This window comes from Myxocyprinus asiaticus, chromosome 50 (genome assembly GCF_019703515.2).
Source record: "Myxocyprinus asiaticus isolate MX2 ecotype Aquarium Trade chromosome 50, UBuf_Myxa_2, whole genome shotgun sequence".
Taxonomy (NCBI): domain Eukaryota; kingdom Metazoa; phylum Chordata; class Actinopteri; order Cypriniformes; family Catostomidae; genus Myxocyprinus; species Myxocyprinus asiaticus.
Genome location: NC_059393.1, coordinates 13078898 through 13097751, shown reverse-complemented (window position 1 = coordinate 13097751; position 18854 = coordinate 13078898). Strand labels below are relative to the sequence as shown.

Sequence of the window (18854 nt, the reverse complement as noted above, 5' to 3'; positions counted from 1 at the left end):
AAGCTGAAACTATAACATCATCAAGGTTCCATTTAGAACCAAAAATGTTTGTACAGCCTGATCTCATAGTTCCACAAAGAACCATTTAGTGTCTAGTTCTTTAGAAAACCATGTGATTTCTGGTGCTTTAAATAACCAAGGAACCAATACGCAGATTTGAAGAACGTATAATGTAGCATTAAGAACTTTTATTGATCTCAAAAGAACCATATAGCCAACTCAAGAGCCTTATACAGCCAAAAGTGGCTGTTGATAAGGACTTCAAATCACTAACCCAAAGTATATGAGCAATAATAATAGTTACGCTTGCCTTTGCAAGTACCACTAATTCCCACAGAAGTGATCACTCAGGATTATTTGGTTATGAGGCTTACAAAAAACTAATTCCAGCAGTATTATTAAGTTGTCAAACAGTCTGTGCCGCAACATACATTACCCTCCAGCCTCCTCTATGGGCAATACAACACAATGAATACATTTCTAAACTGTGAGATGGCATATCTTAACATCATGTCAAAGTTGGAGCATTGCTCGGAATCACTACTGCACGCTAAGTACAAAGGCGTTCTTTTTTGCTAGAAATGTCTTACCTGAAAAAAAAAAAAATCACCATGTTGATAGGGACTGAAGAGCTGCCAATCACAACAAATTGTGAGGAAGTAGGTTTTTATCAGAATACCTTAAGAATGTGCCATTTCAGGTGAAAAATGAAACTCCATCTTCTAAAATATTTTGTTATGACAAACAGCATGGAATCTGGACATTATGCAACAACTGAATTTACGTATTAGAATTTTAAATTTTAAAAAATGCAGCTAACCACAAAATAGTGTATAGCTAGGATAGCAAATTAAATAGGCTTATCAACTATTAAAAAAAGGGAGGAAAAACAACATGGTCTCATGACTATTCACAATAATTCGTAAGAGATAGCGAAATCTTATGATATTGTACGACTTTTATTCCCATAGAGACCAACCAATCAACAAACAGAATTTTAAATCGATACAATACAGGCATCAAATTTTAGCTAGCCTCCTCTCAAACACATTATTTTAAGAAAGGAAATGTCTGTGAACAAATTTAGTTACTCATTCTATATTTATTTTTGCTATACAAATGGCTGATGTATGTCAATAACGTGTAATATGCTTCCCTCCCCTGTTTCAAACCCTTTCTTTTGTGTTACAGAAAAGCTATTTTCCTATTAAAATTAGATAGGTTTAGGTCTGGGGTTTGGGTTCGGATTTACACTTAGGAAAAATCGTAAGCACGCTCGTTCAAAACCACCATGGTTCTTTTATGGTTAGATTTAGGTTTGAATTAGGAGTTATTAGGAAATATCGAAATAACGTTGTTCATTGGTTCCTTTATTTTTCTCAATGAGAGTAAAAGTCATACGTTTTTGTACAGGCCAACTTGTACAATTTCTTAAGAATTCGCCACCTTGTACTATTATAATGTCTTGACATGAGATCAGGTTGAGGAGAAAACACTTCCCAAATCTTTTGCTGTGACCTTAAAGGCTGTGTGTCCAATTAAACTCTTCTGTATTTTGGTGCGAATTTATTTGGTTGACTTGGTAGAAGCTAACCAAATTAGTCAGATGCCAACATGTTACAGTATATGATATCCTCAAAAACCATGACAAAAATCTTTTTTGGTAAAATGTAATGGTAACTAAGGTAAAAGAAAATGTAATCCACATTTCATTAAATACAGGTTCACTTGCAACAAGGATAAACACGGTAATGATAAACGCACTATTAATGTCATGCTAATAATTTTGCATGTTGTTGGGCCTATGCAGTTCATTGAAATTTTGACAATTTAAGGAGTTAAAGGGCATTCTTGTTTACTTTTGTACAATAAACACTTGTGGTACTGTGTTGGGTTGCCACTTGATGTTTCATGTCATATCCTGAAGCAAAACCACTGAACAACCACTAATCTGTAGAATTGTTTCTATGAAATGTCAACTAGAGATGCTATTATTGGCTTTTGTGAATGTTTTTTGCTTAAGATGGGGAAGGATGTTTCATCTAATCCAGAAAAAAGAGCCAAGAGACATTGAAAGAGCCAGGAATGGATCAAAAGGGGTCCCAAAGGAGACCAGCTCAATGAGAGATGGGTGAAACTTGTTCATTTGGAAAAACAGGTGTGCTCTGCTATTCTGTTTCTGTCTCTCCTTCTTATTCTCTGTTCTGCTTTCTCGCTTTCTTGTTTCTCTGTCCTAATGAGGTGGACGCCAGCCAGTGGACAGCAATGATAGATGACCCTCTGCTATTATCTGTTTACCAGGAAGAGATGCCTGATCTTTTCAGTCCCCTTTGAACATTAATGTTTGTAGGCAAGCCTCAGAAACTTCTGGGAATTTTTCCCTTGGTGATCGTAGACATGTAATGCACCAAACTTTGACTTCTGATAATGGAGAGGTCGCCTATCTCAGACACAATTATCTTATCTAGCAAATCACAATGATGAACACCTTTAATTATAGTGTTAATATATAATAGCAATTGTATAAAATTATTTTTGTCTGATGATAATTAGACAAGCACAAATGGCACTGTTTTCTCTGAGAACGACCAGATTATCTCATAACACCTTGGTTAGCTAACAACATGAAGGAAAATTCCTCCAATCAAATTTTTGCTTGATTATTATAAATTCACTATCCTCAAATGAAACATGACTGCAAGATCTAAGTCAAAGGTGCATGGTGAGTATTAGATCTTCAGAGTCTTCACTTCCACCCTCACCTATATTGGGACAAAATGTACCGTTGGAGTGCCATAAGAGTTAAATAATTTATATCATGGATCACTACGTATGAAATACAACAGCAAAATGGCAACAAAATGTTTTATGTTTATTATTTGCAAAAGTGCCCCAGAGTAAAGCCCCAACCCTGAACCCCCAACTGCCCATCTAAGATACAAATACACCAGTTGAATATTCATGCAGAAGTGCAGAAAACAAAACGTAGTACATTGAATTCTCCATCAAACAGCTCACACTTATAATTATAATAAGTTGATTACCATAGTAAAAATATTAACCATGAACACGTTACAAACACCAGACGACAGAATCCAGCATGAACAACTCACAGGAAATGGCAGATGAACTATTTACTTCTACATCAAGTACATAGGATTGGCACTTTCTTCATTTTGCAAAATACACCTGTTAAAACAGGAAGACTCCAGCATTCGAGTAGTTTTGTAAATTAAAAACTTCATGAAACACTTGAATAAAAATGAAAAGCTTTACATACTTTTGCACTCAGTAATTACGGCACAATCCACAGATCATAAATATAGAAATGTTCATGTCCATCCCTTAAATCACTTGTGTAACTATTCTGCTATTCACTGGAATCAATGGGGCAATCTTTGCCATTTTTCAGCATTTTAACAAGCTCTAGCCAGCTAATGCACCTTAAAGATGCCTTTTCTGTTCTTTCATCTAGAAAGTGGAACCTAGAAAGAAGTAAACTCTTCTACATATGTATAATTTTGTTTGATATTAATCAGAAATGGAAATGGGGAAAAAATATTGCTTATTATAAATTAATTGCTGATGTATTTTATTTTACTTGTCTGTAGATTTAGCATATACACTCTGTTTAAACAAATCTAGTGAGCTGCCTCCGTAGGCAGCATTTTAAGGCATCATAGATGCGGCGTTGACATGAAGGATGAATGGGGTCACACTGAATGTCTTTGCTTCTAAAAAAGCTAGACAAATTGCAACAAATGGAACGGGAGTTTTGAGAAACCTTTTTAAAAGCTGAAGTTCTTTTTAAATTGAGACAGCATCTAAAAATGAAAGAACAGCGAGACATGGCGCAACGGTCAAAGATGTCCATCTAGCTCATGTTTTCATAGAAAAGAACAATTGAAAAACAGCGCAGATGGATGTGGACATTTTTGCAGATGTATCCTGTCTGAAAACAATTAACCCAAGATGGTGAATAAAAATGAACCTTGATTATAAATAGGGTACAACGAGCCTAAAGGCACCCCTTAAGGAAATGTTTCTTTTTTCTGGTTACAAAATGTATCAAGGTAAAAAAAATATATATATATATATATATAAAATAATGTGTTTAATAGGGGCCTTTAGCCCCTGCAACAGGGGGGCTTTTTACCCCAAATACTATCCTTTCACTTATTGGACAGTTATTGATAAATGTTTGATTTAATGACCTTTAACAAAACTGAAAATGATAAATAAGTATTTTGTCTCAAAAGAAATGTGTTTTTTCATTAGCTACATAAATTTGCAATATTTAAAACAATATTAAAAATATGAAAAATAAAATCAACCTTTAGACATTTCACGCAAAGATCTCATGGATCAGGAATATTTTTCAGTGTATAGTGACAAACAAGTGTTTAGGAAAGTCCTGTGATAGTTTTTGTTGCTATTTAGTGTTTTAGGAGAAAATAAAATCAAAGGAGCCTTTTACATCACAGAGCCTTTAGCCCCATTGTACCCTATCCTTTAATATTATACCATAGCTAAAAGTCTCGATAAAATGTACTCCAATCTAATTAAACATGCATTATTACTTGGGATGGTAATCTTAGGAATTTAACGATTCCGGTTCCGATTCCTCTTAATGATTCTTTCAGAACTTTCAAGGAAGAATTATTTGAAAATAAGAAATGTTATTCTTATTGCATTTACTGCCCTCAGTAGCCTGTTGCCAGATGAAGAGATCATTTTAGATTTCTACAGAGTAGACATAACAAATCAGAAATAAATGTCATACAATTCTTGTAAAAGGCACATTTGCATACTTTGAGGCATAAATGCAATCCAATAACTGTTCCTAACCACATATAAAATACGACTGTAAACAAACAAGAAATGTGATATTGTCACATGAGCAACCAGTTCAAGTCTCACAGGTGTGAAGTACATTAAAAAAAAAAAAAAACACAGAAACAGTTCCAGAGACAGTTTAGACTGTGTTATGCAGTCTGATGTTGTACTTCATGCTTGTGAGACTTCAACAATTCTGATTTCATTTCAGGTTGGATATTCATAACTTGCGCATCAGTATTAGATTAATTCAGTAACCACTCTGACTGACGTTAAAGTATTTCTGACTCACTAAAAAGAACCAGCTCATAAGAGTAATTTCTTCAGGAATCGGACAACATTGAAAGAGTTGGATGTTTCGCGCTGTACATTAAAAGGAACCGCTCAATAAAGTAATTTGTCCAGTAATCAGACTATGGGATTTGCATTTCATGCTGTAGATTCAAAAGAGCCGGCACATAAGGGTCTTTCTTTAGGAATCAGAATGCACTGGACGTGCTGATCCAAAAGAGCCGGCACATAAGATTAAATCGTTCAGGAATCAGAAAACTCTTGATGCGCTGTGTGTTTTACGCTGTAGATTATGTAGGGGGCAGTGCTGCCACTGAATTGCACTGCAGGAAACACTGTCAGAATATTTTAGTAAAGTTTTCGTCTGCAGTGACGTAAAATTGTATGCACAAGAACCGTTAACGGAACCGAAAGTCATGAAAATCAAACGGTCACAGTATTTTTTTTTCTTGGTTTCCAAAAGTAATTATTACCCAATATTTGTGTGTCTTATATATTTTTATGCTTAACAGAGCATCACACAGTTAGTTTAGCAACATGCTAACGACAAACTCTATTGGAATCAATCGTGAATCGTGAGTCTCCTGTGCGGAGCACTTTTTGTATAATTGGTGGAGTTGCTGTCTATGTAGAGCGTTCCAAATCACTCACTTTTGAGGTTACATTTCCGTTAGGATTCTGCCTTAAGGCCAGAGTATACTTCGGTTGAATTGTTTTCCGCATGCTGGTACAGTACGTCTCACGCATAGTGCTTATAACTCAAATTTCGTCATCAGCACAGTATGCGCGGCCTGTCTGGATGCCGTCTAGATTTTCTTAGACAGTCTGCGTCTTAGCTTGTCACTGCACATGTGCCTGCTGTTGACTGCTAAAAGAGTATCACAAGGCAGTCAAGTGTAAATGTATTGAACGTGTCAGTTTGGGATTACAGTCAAAATAGTATACCGGTACTTTGACAGGCTGAGCGCTCGACCATGTGCGAGACGTAATGGCACGCGTAAAAATTACGTGTATCCTAGCCTTTAGCAAGCAGCTGCCTATGTAGGCAGTAGACAGCAAGGCAGCTCACTAGGTTATGGAACAGAGCTATAATATCACTTAAAATCAATCATTTGCATAATGACAAATGCAGCATATACATTCAAAATGGAAAGACTTTCTCAAGAAAGTTTTTTATGTTGACCTTTTTTCATAAAAGGCCCTTGACAGAGAGTGCAAACCAGAACACTCAATTTAAATGTTGATATTCAACAAATACAGATAATTATTAGTCAGAAATTATTTCCTCAATCAAAAATGGTGCACTGTGAGCAAATCTAAGCATGCAAAATCCTTCTCATTAGTAAGGCTTCTGGGTTTCACCAAATGACATTCAGCACATTGTTGCAAGAATATGTCATTGCATTTACAAGTTACGCTAATGTCTGACAACAACACATGCAATGTGACGCAACATTGTTCAGTCTGGATATTTATCCTCAAAATTAGCCGGCAGATGAATCCAGGATCAAAGCTAACATTAGCACAGAGGGCCATTGTGTTGCTTCAAAGGACTGCGGCTTTATGAAAAAAAGGCTTTACAATCAAAAAGGTAAACGCTCCATCTTAATTAGGCTCAACGTGTAGAACAACAAAAATAAGATATACAAAAAGACTTTTGATTTTCTATATTCACTGGCAACAAATTCAGAGCTATGCAGATACTGTATCTTGATCAGGTGGTGATTGTCATTTCTGAATTTGTGAATACTAAGTCAACCACTGTGTCAGGCTACATGAGAGACAACGAAGCAAATTTCTATTACAGAAGACATTATTCCACCTTTGAAGTCCCTTTGTAGGCTGCATTGAAGGCCTAAAATCCAGACAAGAGCTTGCACAAAGCAACCTCTCGCTCACCTAACAGCGAGTCTCTTTTCAGGCTAGTTCCTTTATTCACAACTTTGATCTTCAGAGCTAGGTTTTTTACCTGAGCCGAAGTCACTGAATCAAAAAAGAAGTCCTCGTTGAAGACGGGATTGCGGCTGTTCTTGATAATTGTGCTCCTTTGTTTCTGCAACTTGCCTGGATTGAGGTAGAGCGACACGCAGCAGTTGATGCTCTTTATATCAAACATTGGGTCATACAAGTCCTCAGCTGCCATTATACGGATTCGCAAGCGGGCCGTACCTGCATCATAATCTGCACAAAGCCGGATGGTGCCTCCTTTGTGCATGTTGATGGTGTGTTCCTTGTGTTGACGGTCGGCACCATGCAGATGTTCCAGAGCTCCACCACCTTGCAAAGAGGAACAGTGGCTTCGTCTGGGAACGTTAGGGCTTGGTTCCGCTGAGCTGCATTCATCCGTGGATAGGGAACTATGTCTGGCGAATGTCCTCTTGCCTTTTGCAACCTTGGCTTGCGTGTCATGGGTGAAGATCTTCAGAAGGGAAGCGGAACGGGACAGCAAGGGTGAACTAAATGGGGAGGATTCTGCTGAAGAGCAAGTGTCGCTCTCACCACCACTGAAGTAACGGTAGGGGTTTATGTGAGAGGTGTTGAAGTCTGGAGGATTGAGGTGGTTCCCCTCGTTGCTGCTCTTGCTTTGAGACTTGCGTTGGGTGTTGGGCGAGGTTACTGGGCTGGTGTGGTCACAGTGGAACAGGGATTCTTTCCGCCGAGTGTGGGGACTCTCCATTAACGTTGCAAAGCCGTATGAGGTCTGAGTCTTTGGAATGTACGGCAGTGACATGGCTGTCTGTGATTGAGGGTCCGCATTTGTATCACCTGCAACGACTTCATCCGCACTCTCAATTTGAATGATGTGGCGGTTAGCGGCCCTAAGCAAGTTTTTGGTGTCTCCGGCCAACTTGCTGACCAATCGTGGGCTACGAGGGCTGCTGATATTCTTGCTGCTGATGGTTTGCTCAGATGTAGAGGGTTGCAAACTTTCTTTGGACTTGACATCGGTTGCCTCAGGCTCTGGTGGGCAGCTTACCAGCTTTGGAGGGATAAAGAAATCTGGAATCTTATCAGGTGTGAGGACATTGCTATAGACAGGCGCCTTGCCCTGTTTATCACCAGTCTCTCCTTGCCGGAGCACATTTGTTTCAACGGAGTCCCGGATCTTCTCCAGAACCCACATGATCCCTCTGGGCTTAACCCACAGGGTGATGAGCTGTCGTCTGGAACCACAAGCAACAGAGTGTTCAACGATGAGCCTCATTTACTTATAAAAGACACAAGCTAGCTAATGATGCCTTGTGGTTTGCCAATACAAAACAAATGTACCAGTGCAATATGAATGGTCTCATAAATGAATATGAAAGTCATATATGTAAAGCGTACACTGACTATAAAAAGTGGAACTCTACAGTTGTTACCTTAAGGAGCCGTTTCTACCATGATCTGATCCTTAACATTTGTTTTTACTATTGTAGTCAGGTACATTCAGTCAGCAACACTTTACAATAAGGTTGTATTTATTAACATTAGTTAACTACCTTAGTAGCACTAACACTATCGATGAAAAGCTCTTTGATTAATGTTCATATTTGGACATATAATTTTTTTTTTATTTTTTTTTTTTTACTTTTGTTAAAGTTGTATACATTAACAAGTTAATGCATTAGGAACTAACATGAACTTACAATGAACAATTATATTTTTCTCAACATTAACCAAAATTAATATGTGCTATTTAAAATATTGCTCATTGTTAAATCATGATTCCTATTGCTTATAGTACTTACAAATACAACCTTATTGTGAAGTGCTACCATTCTTGAATACTTTAATACAACCTGCTAATGTATGTTACCGCATTTTTAGTGTAAAGATCAACATTCAATACAAAGTCACTTTATCATTTAAAAATCCTGATTGCTAAACTTTAGACTAGACAAGGTGCATGTAATTGAGTAAAAATACTTAAGTATTATTTTTTGGGATTTGTACTTTATTTGAATGCAATTTAAATGGAATAATTGTACTTTTACTTAATTACATTTCCAAAGGAAAAAAAAAAAAAAAAAAAAAAATAGTACTTTTTACTCTTTACAATTTTATCTAAACTTGAAAAGTACTCATTAAATTTTTGCAGATAATTTCCTTTCGTCTTACTGGACTGAAGCCGCCTTTTCACTGCATCCGACAAACAACAGATGACAGACCAGAGGTCGGTCATTTCAAATGGAGTGTCACACGGTGGCTGCGTGGAGTTCCAATTATCTGCAGAGGTGGAATTTCAGATCATATTTGAGCTTTGGATACGCTGAAATATTTGGGTGACTAGACCATATGTGACAGCCCAACTGAATGTGATGTATTCATTCAAAACTATGAGCACGAAGTGAGAAACACTGATGGTTTTTGCCCTAAATGTCTGCTACTTTTACAGATTGGATAGTTATGAAGTCAAAACTGATCATTCACATTGCAAATATATAAGGCTTTTGTAATTAAATGTGTAAATGTCATTAATTTCTACACTTGCCTTCATATTAAATCATAACTATGAATTTCTACTCCCTATTTGCTGAATTGTTATTATTGTTGTTGTTGTAACTATTAATTATAATAATAACTATAAAACCAGCAATGATAATGATAATAATACCGATAATACAAATAATGGAATCTGAGTAAATATTAATTATGAATTTTATTGAACTCATCCATCTGCTCAACAGCAAGGTTTGGTAGCAAACCTCAGAAAACAATTCACAAAACCAACAACATAACTAACTTTCTTCAAAGCTTTATTTGAATGTTTTTTTTATCTTCCTCTATGTCTCAAGCGGCTGGGTGCTCTGACATCGCAATTCGTGAGTGCAACAAACATTGCATGACTGTGGCAATGTTATTGCAAAATAAAATTGTGGTTGATTACACGTGAGCTTTACTCTAAAGCTAATCTAAATACATTTAACATTTTAGATACATTTCAGTCTGGTTTCAGACCCTTGTACAGAACCGAATCTGCATTGCTGAAGGTCACTAATTATATTTTTCTCTCCATGGATTCAGGTTCACCTGTTGTCTTAGTTTTATTAGACCTCAGTTTGACACTATCGACCATAATATTCTTCTCAGTCGTCTTGAGTGTATGTTGGCATCCATACCCTGGATGCCTCCAGTGGTTTGCCTCCTATCTAAAAGATATTTTCTGTAAATCTAAACTTTTCTTCTCCTCATTACTTTTCGATAAGCAGATCAGTGCTGTTGTCAAGGGTAGCTTTTTCCACCTGAGATCTGTCGCTAAAGTAAAACATTTTCTTTCCAGCAAAGACATGGAAATTGTGATCCACTCACTAATTTAATCAAGGTTAAACTATAGTTACACATTGTACATTGGTCTCCCTTAAACTGCGTTATCTCCCCTACAGCTGGTTCAAAATGCAGCAGCTAGGCTCTTAACAGGGTCAAGAAAGAGGGATCACAGTTCCCCTGTTTTAGCATCTCTACACTGGCTACCCGTGAAATTTGGGTTCGATTTTAAAATTCTGATTTATGTCTACAAGGCACTATCTGGTCTCGTGCCCCAATATATCAGCGACCTTCTCGTCCCTTACTCCTCCACTAGAGTGCTCAGGTCTTCTGATCAACTTCTACTGATGGTTCCTCATTGTCGCTATAGATCTAAGGGCGATCGTGCCTTTTCTGTGGTAGGTCCTAATCTCTAAAACAGTCTCCCATTCCATGTGAGGTCAGGTTCATCATTAGCCATTTTTTAAATCTTCTTTGAAAACGTATTTTTATTCTTTAGCTTTTGAATAGATCCTTGAATATGTTGAAATAGGTAAATACACGATGCTGTATTTAAAGGTATTTATTTATTATATATATATATAACTCTGTCCTTGTATATTTATTTGTTTGATCTGTAAAGCACTTTGGGTCAACTTCTGTTGTTTTTAAATGTGCTCAATAAATAGCGTGAAGCCTCCACTCGGTGGGGCGCGTGGCGAGTTGTGCGTGGATGCTGCAGAGAATAGTGTGAAGCCTCCACACGCACTAGGTCTCCGCGGTAGCGTGCTCAACAAACCACGCGATAAGATGCACGTGTTGACAGTCTCAGACACAGAGGCAACTGAGATTCGTGCCCCCCACCCAGATTGAGGCGAGTCACTACACCACCACGAGGATTTAGAGCGCATTGGGAATTGAACATTCCAAATTGGGGAGAGTATATGTTTTTGGCTAGACACTTGGACTTTTAATTGTGTAAAATTTCCACTCAGTATCCATACTTTCACTTGAGTATAATTTCTGAGTACTTTTTGCACCACTGAGTGAGTCTATATTTAATTTGTAAAGCCTAATTAAACAAATTAACTGAAAAATACAAACAAGCATAAATCCTTTAGCAAAATTACTATTGATGTAATTTTTAAATCGAAGAAAATACGACGAAAACAAAGAAGACATGCAAAATAATCAGTGTTGAAGAGAGTTTGTGAGCTTTTGCCTGACAGCATACTGTATACTGGAGACAATGCCTTGATGATTTGCCATTTAGAATGATTTAATCTGACTAAAAAGAAAAACTGAGCGTATTGACAGAATTCATCTGTCAAATATCCAAAACTGGGACTGAATATTAGATTCGAGCAACAGGTTGCGTCGAGTCTGTCTCATTTAAAACTCAACTTCTGTAAAAACTGATGTGCACTGTATTTATACACAGCGAATTCACGCAGTTCATTAAAAAGAACGACTTTGCTATCAGATACGTTGAGAAACATTAAATTATAGCTGCTTTCAATCCTTCCCGGGAAATAAACAAGGTATAAATAATAATAATAATAATAATATAAAAAAAAGATGATCAGGAATTTTTTTACAAATCATGAAACTTATCTTATGGCTGTATAAAGAAGATAATGTAGTTTAATGATCATCCCACTCTGCAAAAATCCAATATTTACGCAATATTGCAAGATGTCTAGGACTTATTTTCAGAAAAAGTTAATGCATCAGAATATATAGGCTATATAGGGAATACAACATTTAATTTTGTGTTGTTCTACTGGCAGATGTACTCACTAAATTTAAAGTAAAAAAATAAATTAAAATACTGTAAAACAAGACAAATATATCGGTTACTGCTGCTTTAAAATATAGGGGTTGTTTTGTAGTATAATCAAAAGTTATTTAAAAAAGAAAAAAAAAGAAAAAAAAAGAAAGATAAAGCGTTAGATCATATCATATTCTCCATTTGATAAGGAAAATATTGCCCATCAATCATCTACTGTTATTATTTGTAAAATATAACCTATTAAGTCTACACCAATCATTCATGAAGTTTGTTAAAAGTTAACTTTTATAACTGTGGCAGTAATAGTAAATTACTTACTGGATTATGATAGGATTTTCCTCACAGAGTATGCACCTTTCCAGGCACTTCAGTGTTTCTCTCCCTCACGCAGCGGCGAGAGCTTCACATCAGTGTGTCGCCTGTTGCACATTTATAGCCCCGCAGCAGACGCGCGCGCCTGAATGAGCCAATCAGAGGACACGATGCGCTTCCGATCCGAGTCGCGATAATTTGAGCTGTATCGATCGCTCGAATCTAACCACTGCAAACAATCAGAGCTGATTACTGGGTTATGAAACTGTACAGCAGCTGAACCTATTTAATTTATATGGTCTGAAATATTGTTTGCAAAATTGCCTCAGTTTATATATTGCAATATTTTAAATTAAAAAGTCATGTTAAGGTTTATTGCTGCCTATTGCTGTAATTGCCTCATTTAAGTAGCTATAACAAGCTCTGAGCAACCTTCAATCAGACAGTGAATTCTGAAGTTGATTAAATCTGTCCTTATACAAAATAAGCCCTCCATCATCGTGCTTGTTAGTTGCTCAGTCATTGCTTAAATTGAGTGTTCCGGAAAAGTGAAGTCAGTGGTGCACAAAGGCACTTGACTTAATTTAATTTGAATCACTTGCCTATCTTCTGCCACGTTCTGGCCATTGGTTTCCCTGGAGACCTTGCCATATCTATGGCAACAAATAGATTTTTACAGGAGCAGAAATAGAATGGGTTCCAAATAGTGACCCGAGGGTGGAAAGAAACCAAGGGGTGGTGCTGCATGGGGCTCCAACAATAGATAAGATATCGAATTATGGACTACTTTGCAAATAAATACATTTAAGCAAACTGGTTTAAATGTAATATTTCAAGGAATAATATCCTTGGTGCATTTAATATTTAAAGCTCATGTAATGTAAGGATGTAACTTAAGATCAGAAATGAACCAGGCTCAGGGTAAGAATTTAGCTAACATATATTTCATTGGTTTTGATAGTGACCTGTAGCTGTCAGATCTGTATTTGTTGTCTTACGCCACATACCCATACAAATCAGTTTATGCTTGAAAACTCCCTATTTGATTTCCTAACGACATAATGTTTCAAAGCATGCGTTAATGGAGAGTCTTTTTGAAACATTTCCATGGGGGAAAGCGGCGTTTCAGTAACGATGAGAGGCGTAAAAGTAGCTAAATCAATGCATTTTCAAGCTTAAATACATGTAGATATTTTCCTTGTTTGAAAACTCTGTCTTCAGTTTCCTAACGTCATCGTTTTCCAAAGCATGCAGTAATGGAGAGTGTTTTCTAAACACTCTGTTTTTGGTAGAAGAAAATGCCGTTTCAGTGTGGATGGGTGGCGTAAATGTAACGAAAATAATGCAATTTCCAACGAAAATGTGTTAGTGTGGATGTGTCATTCGATTGAATACTTCGTCTTCAGTTTCCTAACATCATCGTTTTCCAAAGCATGCAGTAATGGAGAGTGTTTTCTAAACGCTCCGTTTTCGGTAGAGGAAAATGACGTTTCAGTGTGGATGGGTGGCATAATCATAACTAAATTCATGCAATTTCTAACGAAAACGTATTAGTGTGGACGTGCCATTAGACTGAATACTTCATCTTCAGTTTTCTAACGTCAGCGTTTTCCAAAGCATGTAGTAATGGAGAGTGTTTTCTAAACGCTCCATTTTCGGTAGAGGGAAATGGCGTTTCAGTGTGGATGGGTGGTATAAATGTAACAAAAATAATGCAATTTCCAACGAAAATGTGTTAGTGTGGATGTGTCATTCGACTGAATACTTCGTCTTCAGTTTGCTAATGTCAGCGTTTTCCAAAGCATGCAGTAATGAAGAGTGTTTTCTAAACGCTCTGTTTTTGGTAGAAGAAAATGGCGTTTCTGTGTGGATGGATGGCGTAAAGTTAACAAAATTCATGTGATTTCCAACAAAATGTATTAGTGTGGACGTATCATTCGTTTGAATACTTCATCTTCAGTTTCCTAACGTCATCGTTTTCTAAGTATGCGATACTGAAGCGTGTTTTCAAAAGGCTCTGTTTTCAGTACTGATGAGAGCCATAAAAGTAGGTAAATCAATACGTTTTCCAACGAAAATGTGTTAGTGTGGGTGTGTTCTTCGTTTCAAATTTTGTCCTCAGCTTCTTAATGTAATAGTTTTCCAAAGCATGCATTAATGGTGTCTTTTTGAAACGCTCCACTTTCCATGGAGGGAAGTGGTGTTTTAGTGTGGATGAGAGGCATTACAGTAGCGAAATCAATGCATTTTCAAACTAAAACGTTTGTGGATGTGCTGTTCGTTTGAAAACTCCATCTTCAGTTTCCTAACGTCATCGTTTTCCAAAGCATGCAGTAATGGAGAGTGTTTTCTAAACGCTCCGTTTTCGGTAGATGAAAATGGCACTTCAGTGTGGATGGGTGGCATAATCATAACTAAATTCATGCAATTTCCAACAAAAACATATTAGTGTGGACGTGTCATTCGATTGAATACTTCGTCTTCAGTTTCCTAACATCATCGTTTTCCAAAGCATGTAGTAATGGAGAGTGTTTTCTAAATGCTCAGTTTATGTTTAAAGAAAATGGCGTTTCAATGTGGATGGGTGGCATATTTGTCATACAAATGAATTTAATGGAACAATTTTCAGACAGCCGAGACAACACAGATGATCACAAGAGCAGACCATCTATTCACAGATGGGACTTATTCATCAACTAGTCATTCACAAGTACATGTACAAAGTCATGTCAAGGGACATTACACGGTCTCACTTTGTGTATCTATTTCAAGCATTTGGATGGATGGTTCTGACTTGAGAATGGAAAAAAGGATCAAGAATAATAAGAAAACAGGCTTGACCTGAAAAATGGAAAAATCTCAGAAATGGACAGCAAAAAGGTTCAGGGTACTCTGTGTTTCAACAAGTTATGTAGAGCTCACATGGCTCCATTCATGTTCTTTGACAAACGCAAAGTGTGGGGAAAGGGAAAGGGAATAAACACACTCACACACTAATTTCACAGTAGGGTTTATTGTTACACTTCATTCCCTGTCATTGGTTTCCTTGGTGACAGCGACACACTTACCCTTCTTGGAGACTTGAAGTTTTTACCCTACACCCTCTCTGAATCGCTCGACCTGCCAATCTGCAGCAGTTGAAGAGTGGGTGAGAGGAACACTTGTTGTCTGTTGGGCAAGACCCTATTATGTTTGTATAAGGATGCTACAATGTCTACAGGGCTTTATATACAGTAGTTCTATCTATAAAGAAGCATTACTTGTAATCAGCAAGTCTGAATGTGAAGTGTATTCTTTGTTGGTTTTTGTAAGGGGAGATTTATTTATTTTTTCCTACTTTTTGGGGGCTATTAGCTTAAAAAATCTCACGGCATCACTTCTCATGAAGATAGATTTCAGCTAGATCACTCTGGTGCCTCCAATCAAAGACCTTTAATTTTAGCTGACCTTCAAGTCAGGTCTGTCGACATCATAATTGAGCAGCAAAAATCCAAACGATAGCGGCGTGTTGTCAAAGGCCCTTCATAATAGCTCTTGGCATGCGACTGCTGTAGCAAATTTTATTCATTCCTCATTCAGTCTAGGGAACACCACCTACACCCTAAGTATGATCAAGATTTATGCCTTTTAGATGCAAATTAATCCTTCAAATCTATTCTTGGGTGCTGAAGGAGTGACCATCTCATTTGAGCCTTTTCTACACTTGAATGGAACTGCAAAGTATGGGGCTTTAACTTAGCAACACAAAAGAGCTGCAGGGTCCCCCCTCCCTTTTGGCCTCTAATACATCATAAAAATGTTAAGATGGCAATGACTTTATAAATCAGATAGGCTACAACTATGGTTGCTTATTCAAACACAGAACTAAATACATTTTGAGCCATTAAGGCATGGTTACATTTACTTTAAATACAATGTTGAAAGTTTAAACCAAAAGTTCCACATTTTGAGTTCAGACAGGTTCAGACACATAAAAGGCAAATCCTATAAGGAATGGTCTGACTGGACTGATAAGTGTATTAACACTATAACAATAAGTAGCCCTACACTGCCCTCGAGTGGCAAAATTTGTATATGGCACTATATAGAGTGGCTCCGTAAATATTTGGGCACTTAAAGGTGATAGGTCACCCAGAAATGAAAATTCTCTCATTTCTCAAATCTTAATTTGTGTTCTGCTGAAGACAGACAGTCATACACATCTGGGATGACACGAGGGTGAGTAAATGATGAGAGAATTTTCATTTTTGTGTGACTTTCTTTCTTCAGCTGAACACAATTGAAGATTTTTAGAAGAATATTTCAGCTCTGTAGGACCATACAATGCAAGTGAATGGTGGCCAAAATTTGGAAGCTCCAAAAAACACATAAAGGCAGCATAAAAGTAATCCACACGACTCCAGTGGTTAAATCCATGTCATGAAGCGACCCAATCAGTTTCGGGTGAGAACAGACCAAAATATAACTCCTTTTCCACTATAAATCTTGACATCTATAGTGTATTTCAAGCACGATCACCTCCTATAGCCCCATCTCATGTGTCAAGCACTAGGAAGTGTAATAGAGCTTGAAATCATGATCGTGCCCAGAGACTGCAATTGCAAGATGTACGGTAAGAAAGGAGTTATATATTGGTCTGTTCTCATCCAAAATCGATTCGATCACTACCATTCTTCAGTATTAATTACAGTAAATGTTATATCTGTTTGAACATCATATTTATGGGCAAATTGGCATCATTTGTTTTTTTGACATTTCTGTTGAAGAATTGTGGGTTGTGAATGCCCATGAAGGATAAACCTCAAGCATCCTCCAAATTCCTGTGAAAGGTCGCATTCAAAGGCTGTATTCGAAGTGTCCTACTCGCTTTTCTGAAACGAGACAAATGCGACCTCCGGAAGACGCAGCCTTCCAAATGAGACACTGCCATGTCTTGTGTTATAGTTTATTCATAGTGGTATCATTCTAAAACCTAAATCGGTTTGTAAAATGTTCTGAATATTTTGAAGTTTGCTTATGCTATCTTTCTGTAAAATAAAATGCCACTTTGTTTGATATTTTATCTAATATGGTGCAAATAATTTGAGGTCACTGCATGTGTATAATACACAGTGTATGTATGTACACTGGCAGCCAAAAGTTTGGAATAATGTTCAGATTTTGCTGTTTCAGAAGGAAATTGGTACTTTAATTCACCAAAGTGGCATTCAACTGATCACAAAGTATAGTCAGGACATTACTGATGTAAAATCAGTAGCACCATCACTATTTGAAAAAAGTCATTTTTGATCAAATCTAGACAGGCCCCATTTCCAGCAGCCATCACTCCAACACGTTATCCTTGAGTAATCATGCTACATTGATAATAATTTGATACTAGAAAATCACTTGCCATTATATCAAACACAGCTGAAAGATATTTGGTTCATTAAATGAAGCTTAACATTGTCTTTGTGTTTGTTTTTGAGTTGCCACAGTATGCAATAGACTGACATGTCTTAAGGTCAATATTAGGTCAAAAATGGCAAAAAAAGAAACAGCTTTCTCTGGAAACTAGTCAGTCAATCATTGTTTTGAGGAATGAAGGCTATACAATGCTTGAAATGGCCAAAAAACTGAAGATTTCATACAAATGCGTACACTACAGTCTTCAAAGACAAAGGACAACTGGCTCTAACAAGGACAGAAAGAGATGTGGAAGGCCAGATGTACAACTAAACAAGAGGATAAGTACATCAGAGTCTCTAGTCTGAGAAACAGACGCCTCACATGTCCTCAGCTGACAGCTTCATTGAATTCTACCCGCTCAACACCAGTTTCATGTACAACAGTAAAGAGAAGACTCAGGGGTGCAGGCCTTATGGGAAGAATTGCAAAGAAAAAGCCACTTTTGAAACAGAAAAACAAAAAGAAAAGGTTAGAGTGGGCAAAGAAACAGACATTGGACAACAGATAATTGGAAAAGAGTGTTACAGATCTTAACCCCATTGAGCTTTTGTGGGATCAGCTGTAAGGTGCATGAGAAGTGCCCGACAAGACAGTCACATCTATGGCAAGTGTTACAGGAAGTGTGGGGTGAAATGTCACCCGAGTATCTGGACAAACTGACAGCTAGAATGCCAAGGATCTGCAAAGCTGTCATTGCTGCACGTGGAGGATTTTTTTGATGAGAACTTTTTGAAGTAGTTTAAGTTTTTTTCAAATTGTAATAGTAATTTTTCACTTTATTAATGTCCTGACTATACATTGTGATCAGTTGAATGCCACTTTGGCGAATAAAAGTACCAATTTCTTTCCATAAGAGCTAAATCTGTACATTATACGCCAGTGTGTGTGTATATATATTATATATGCATCAATGTGCACATCATCGAAACAAAACAATTCTAATAAAGAT

General features: G+C 37.1%; 1 protein-coding gene across 2 annotated transcripts in view; it reads right to left on the bottom strand.

Moving 5' to 3' along the window:
• Positions 1-12543, bottom strand: part of LOC127439298 (C2 calcium-dependent domain-containing protein 4C-like) — a 416605-nt gene extending 404062 nt beyond the window's left edge. The window contains exons 1-2 of one of the 2 annotated variants that reach the window (XR_007896895.1): positions 12464-12543; positions 4215-8291 (exon numbers count right to left, since the gene is read on the bottom strand). Coding sequence is in view for 1 of the 2 variants with exons in the window: in XM_051695545.1 (XP_051551505.1) it covers positions 6983-8251 (1269 nt within the window). In the remaining variant the exon portion in view is untranslated. Of the gene's footprint in view, positions 1-2857; positions 8292-12463 lie in introns of those variants that run through there. The other variant, XM_051695545.1, reaches the window with a different exon arrangement.
• Between the last annotated feature and the right edge of the window lie 6311 nt (positions 12544-18854).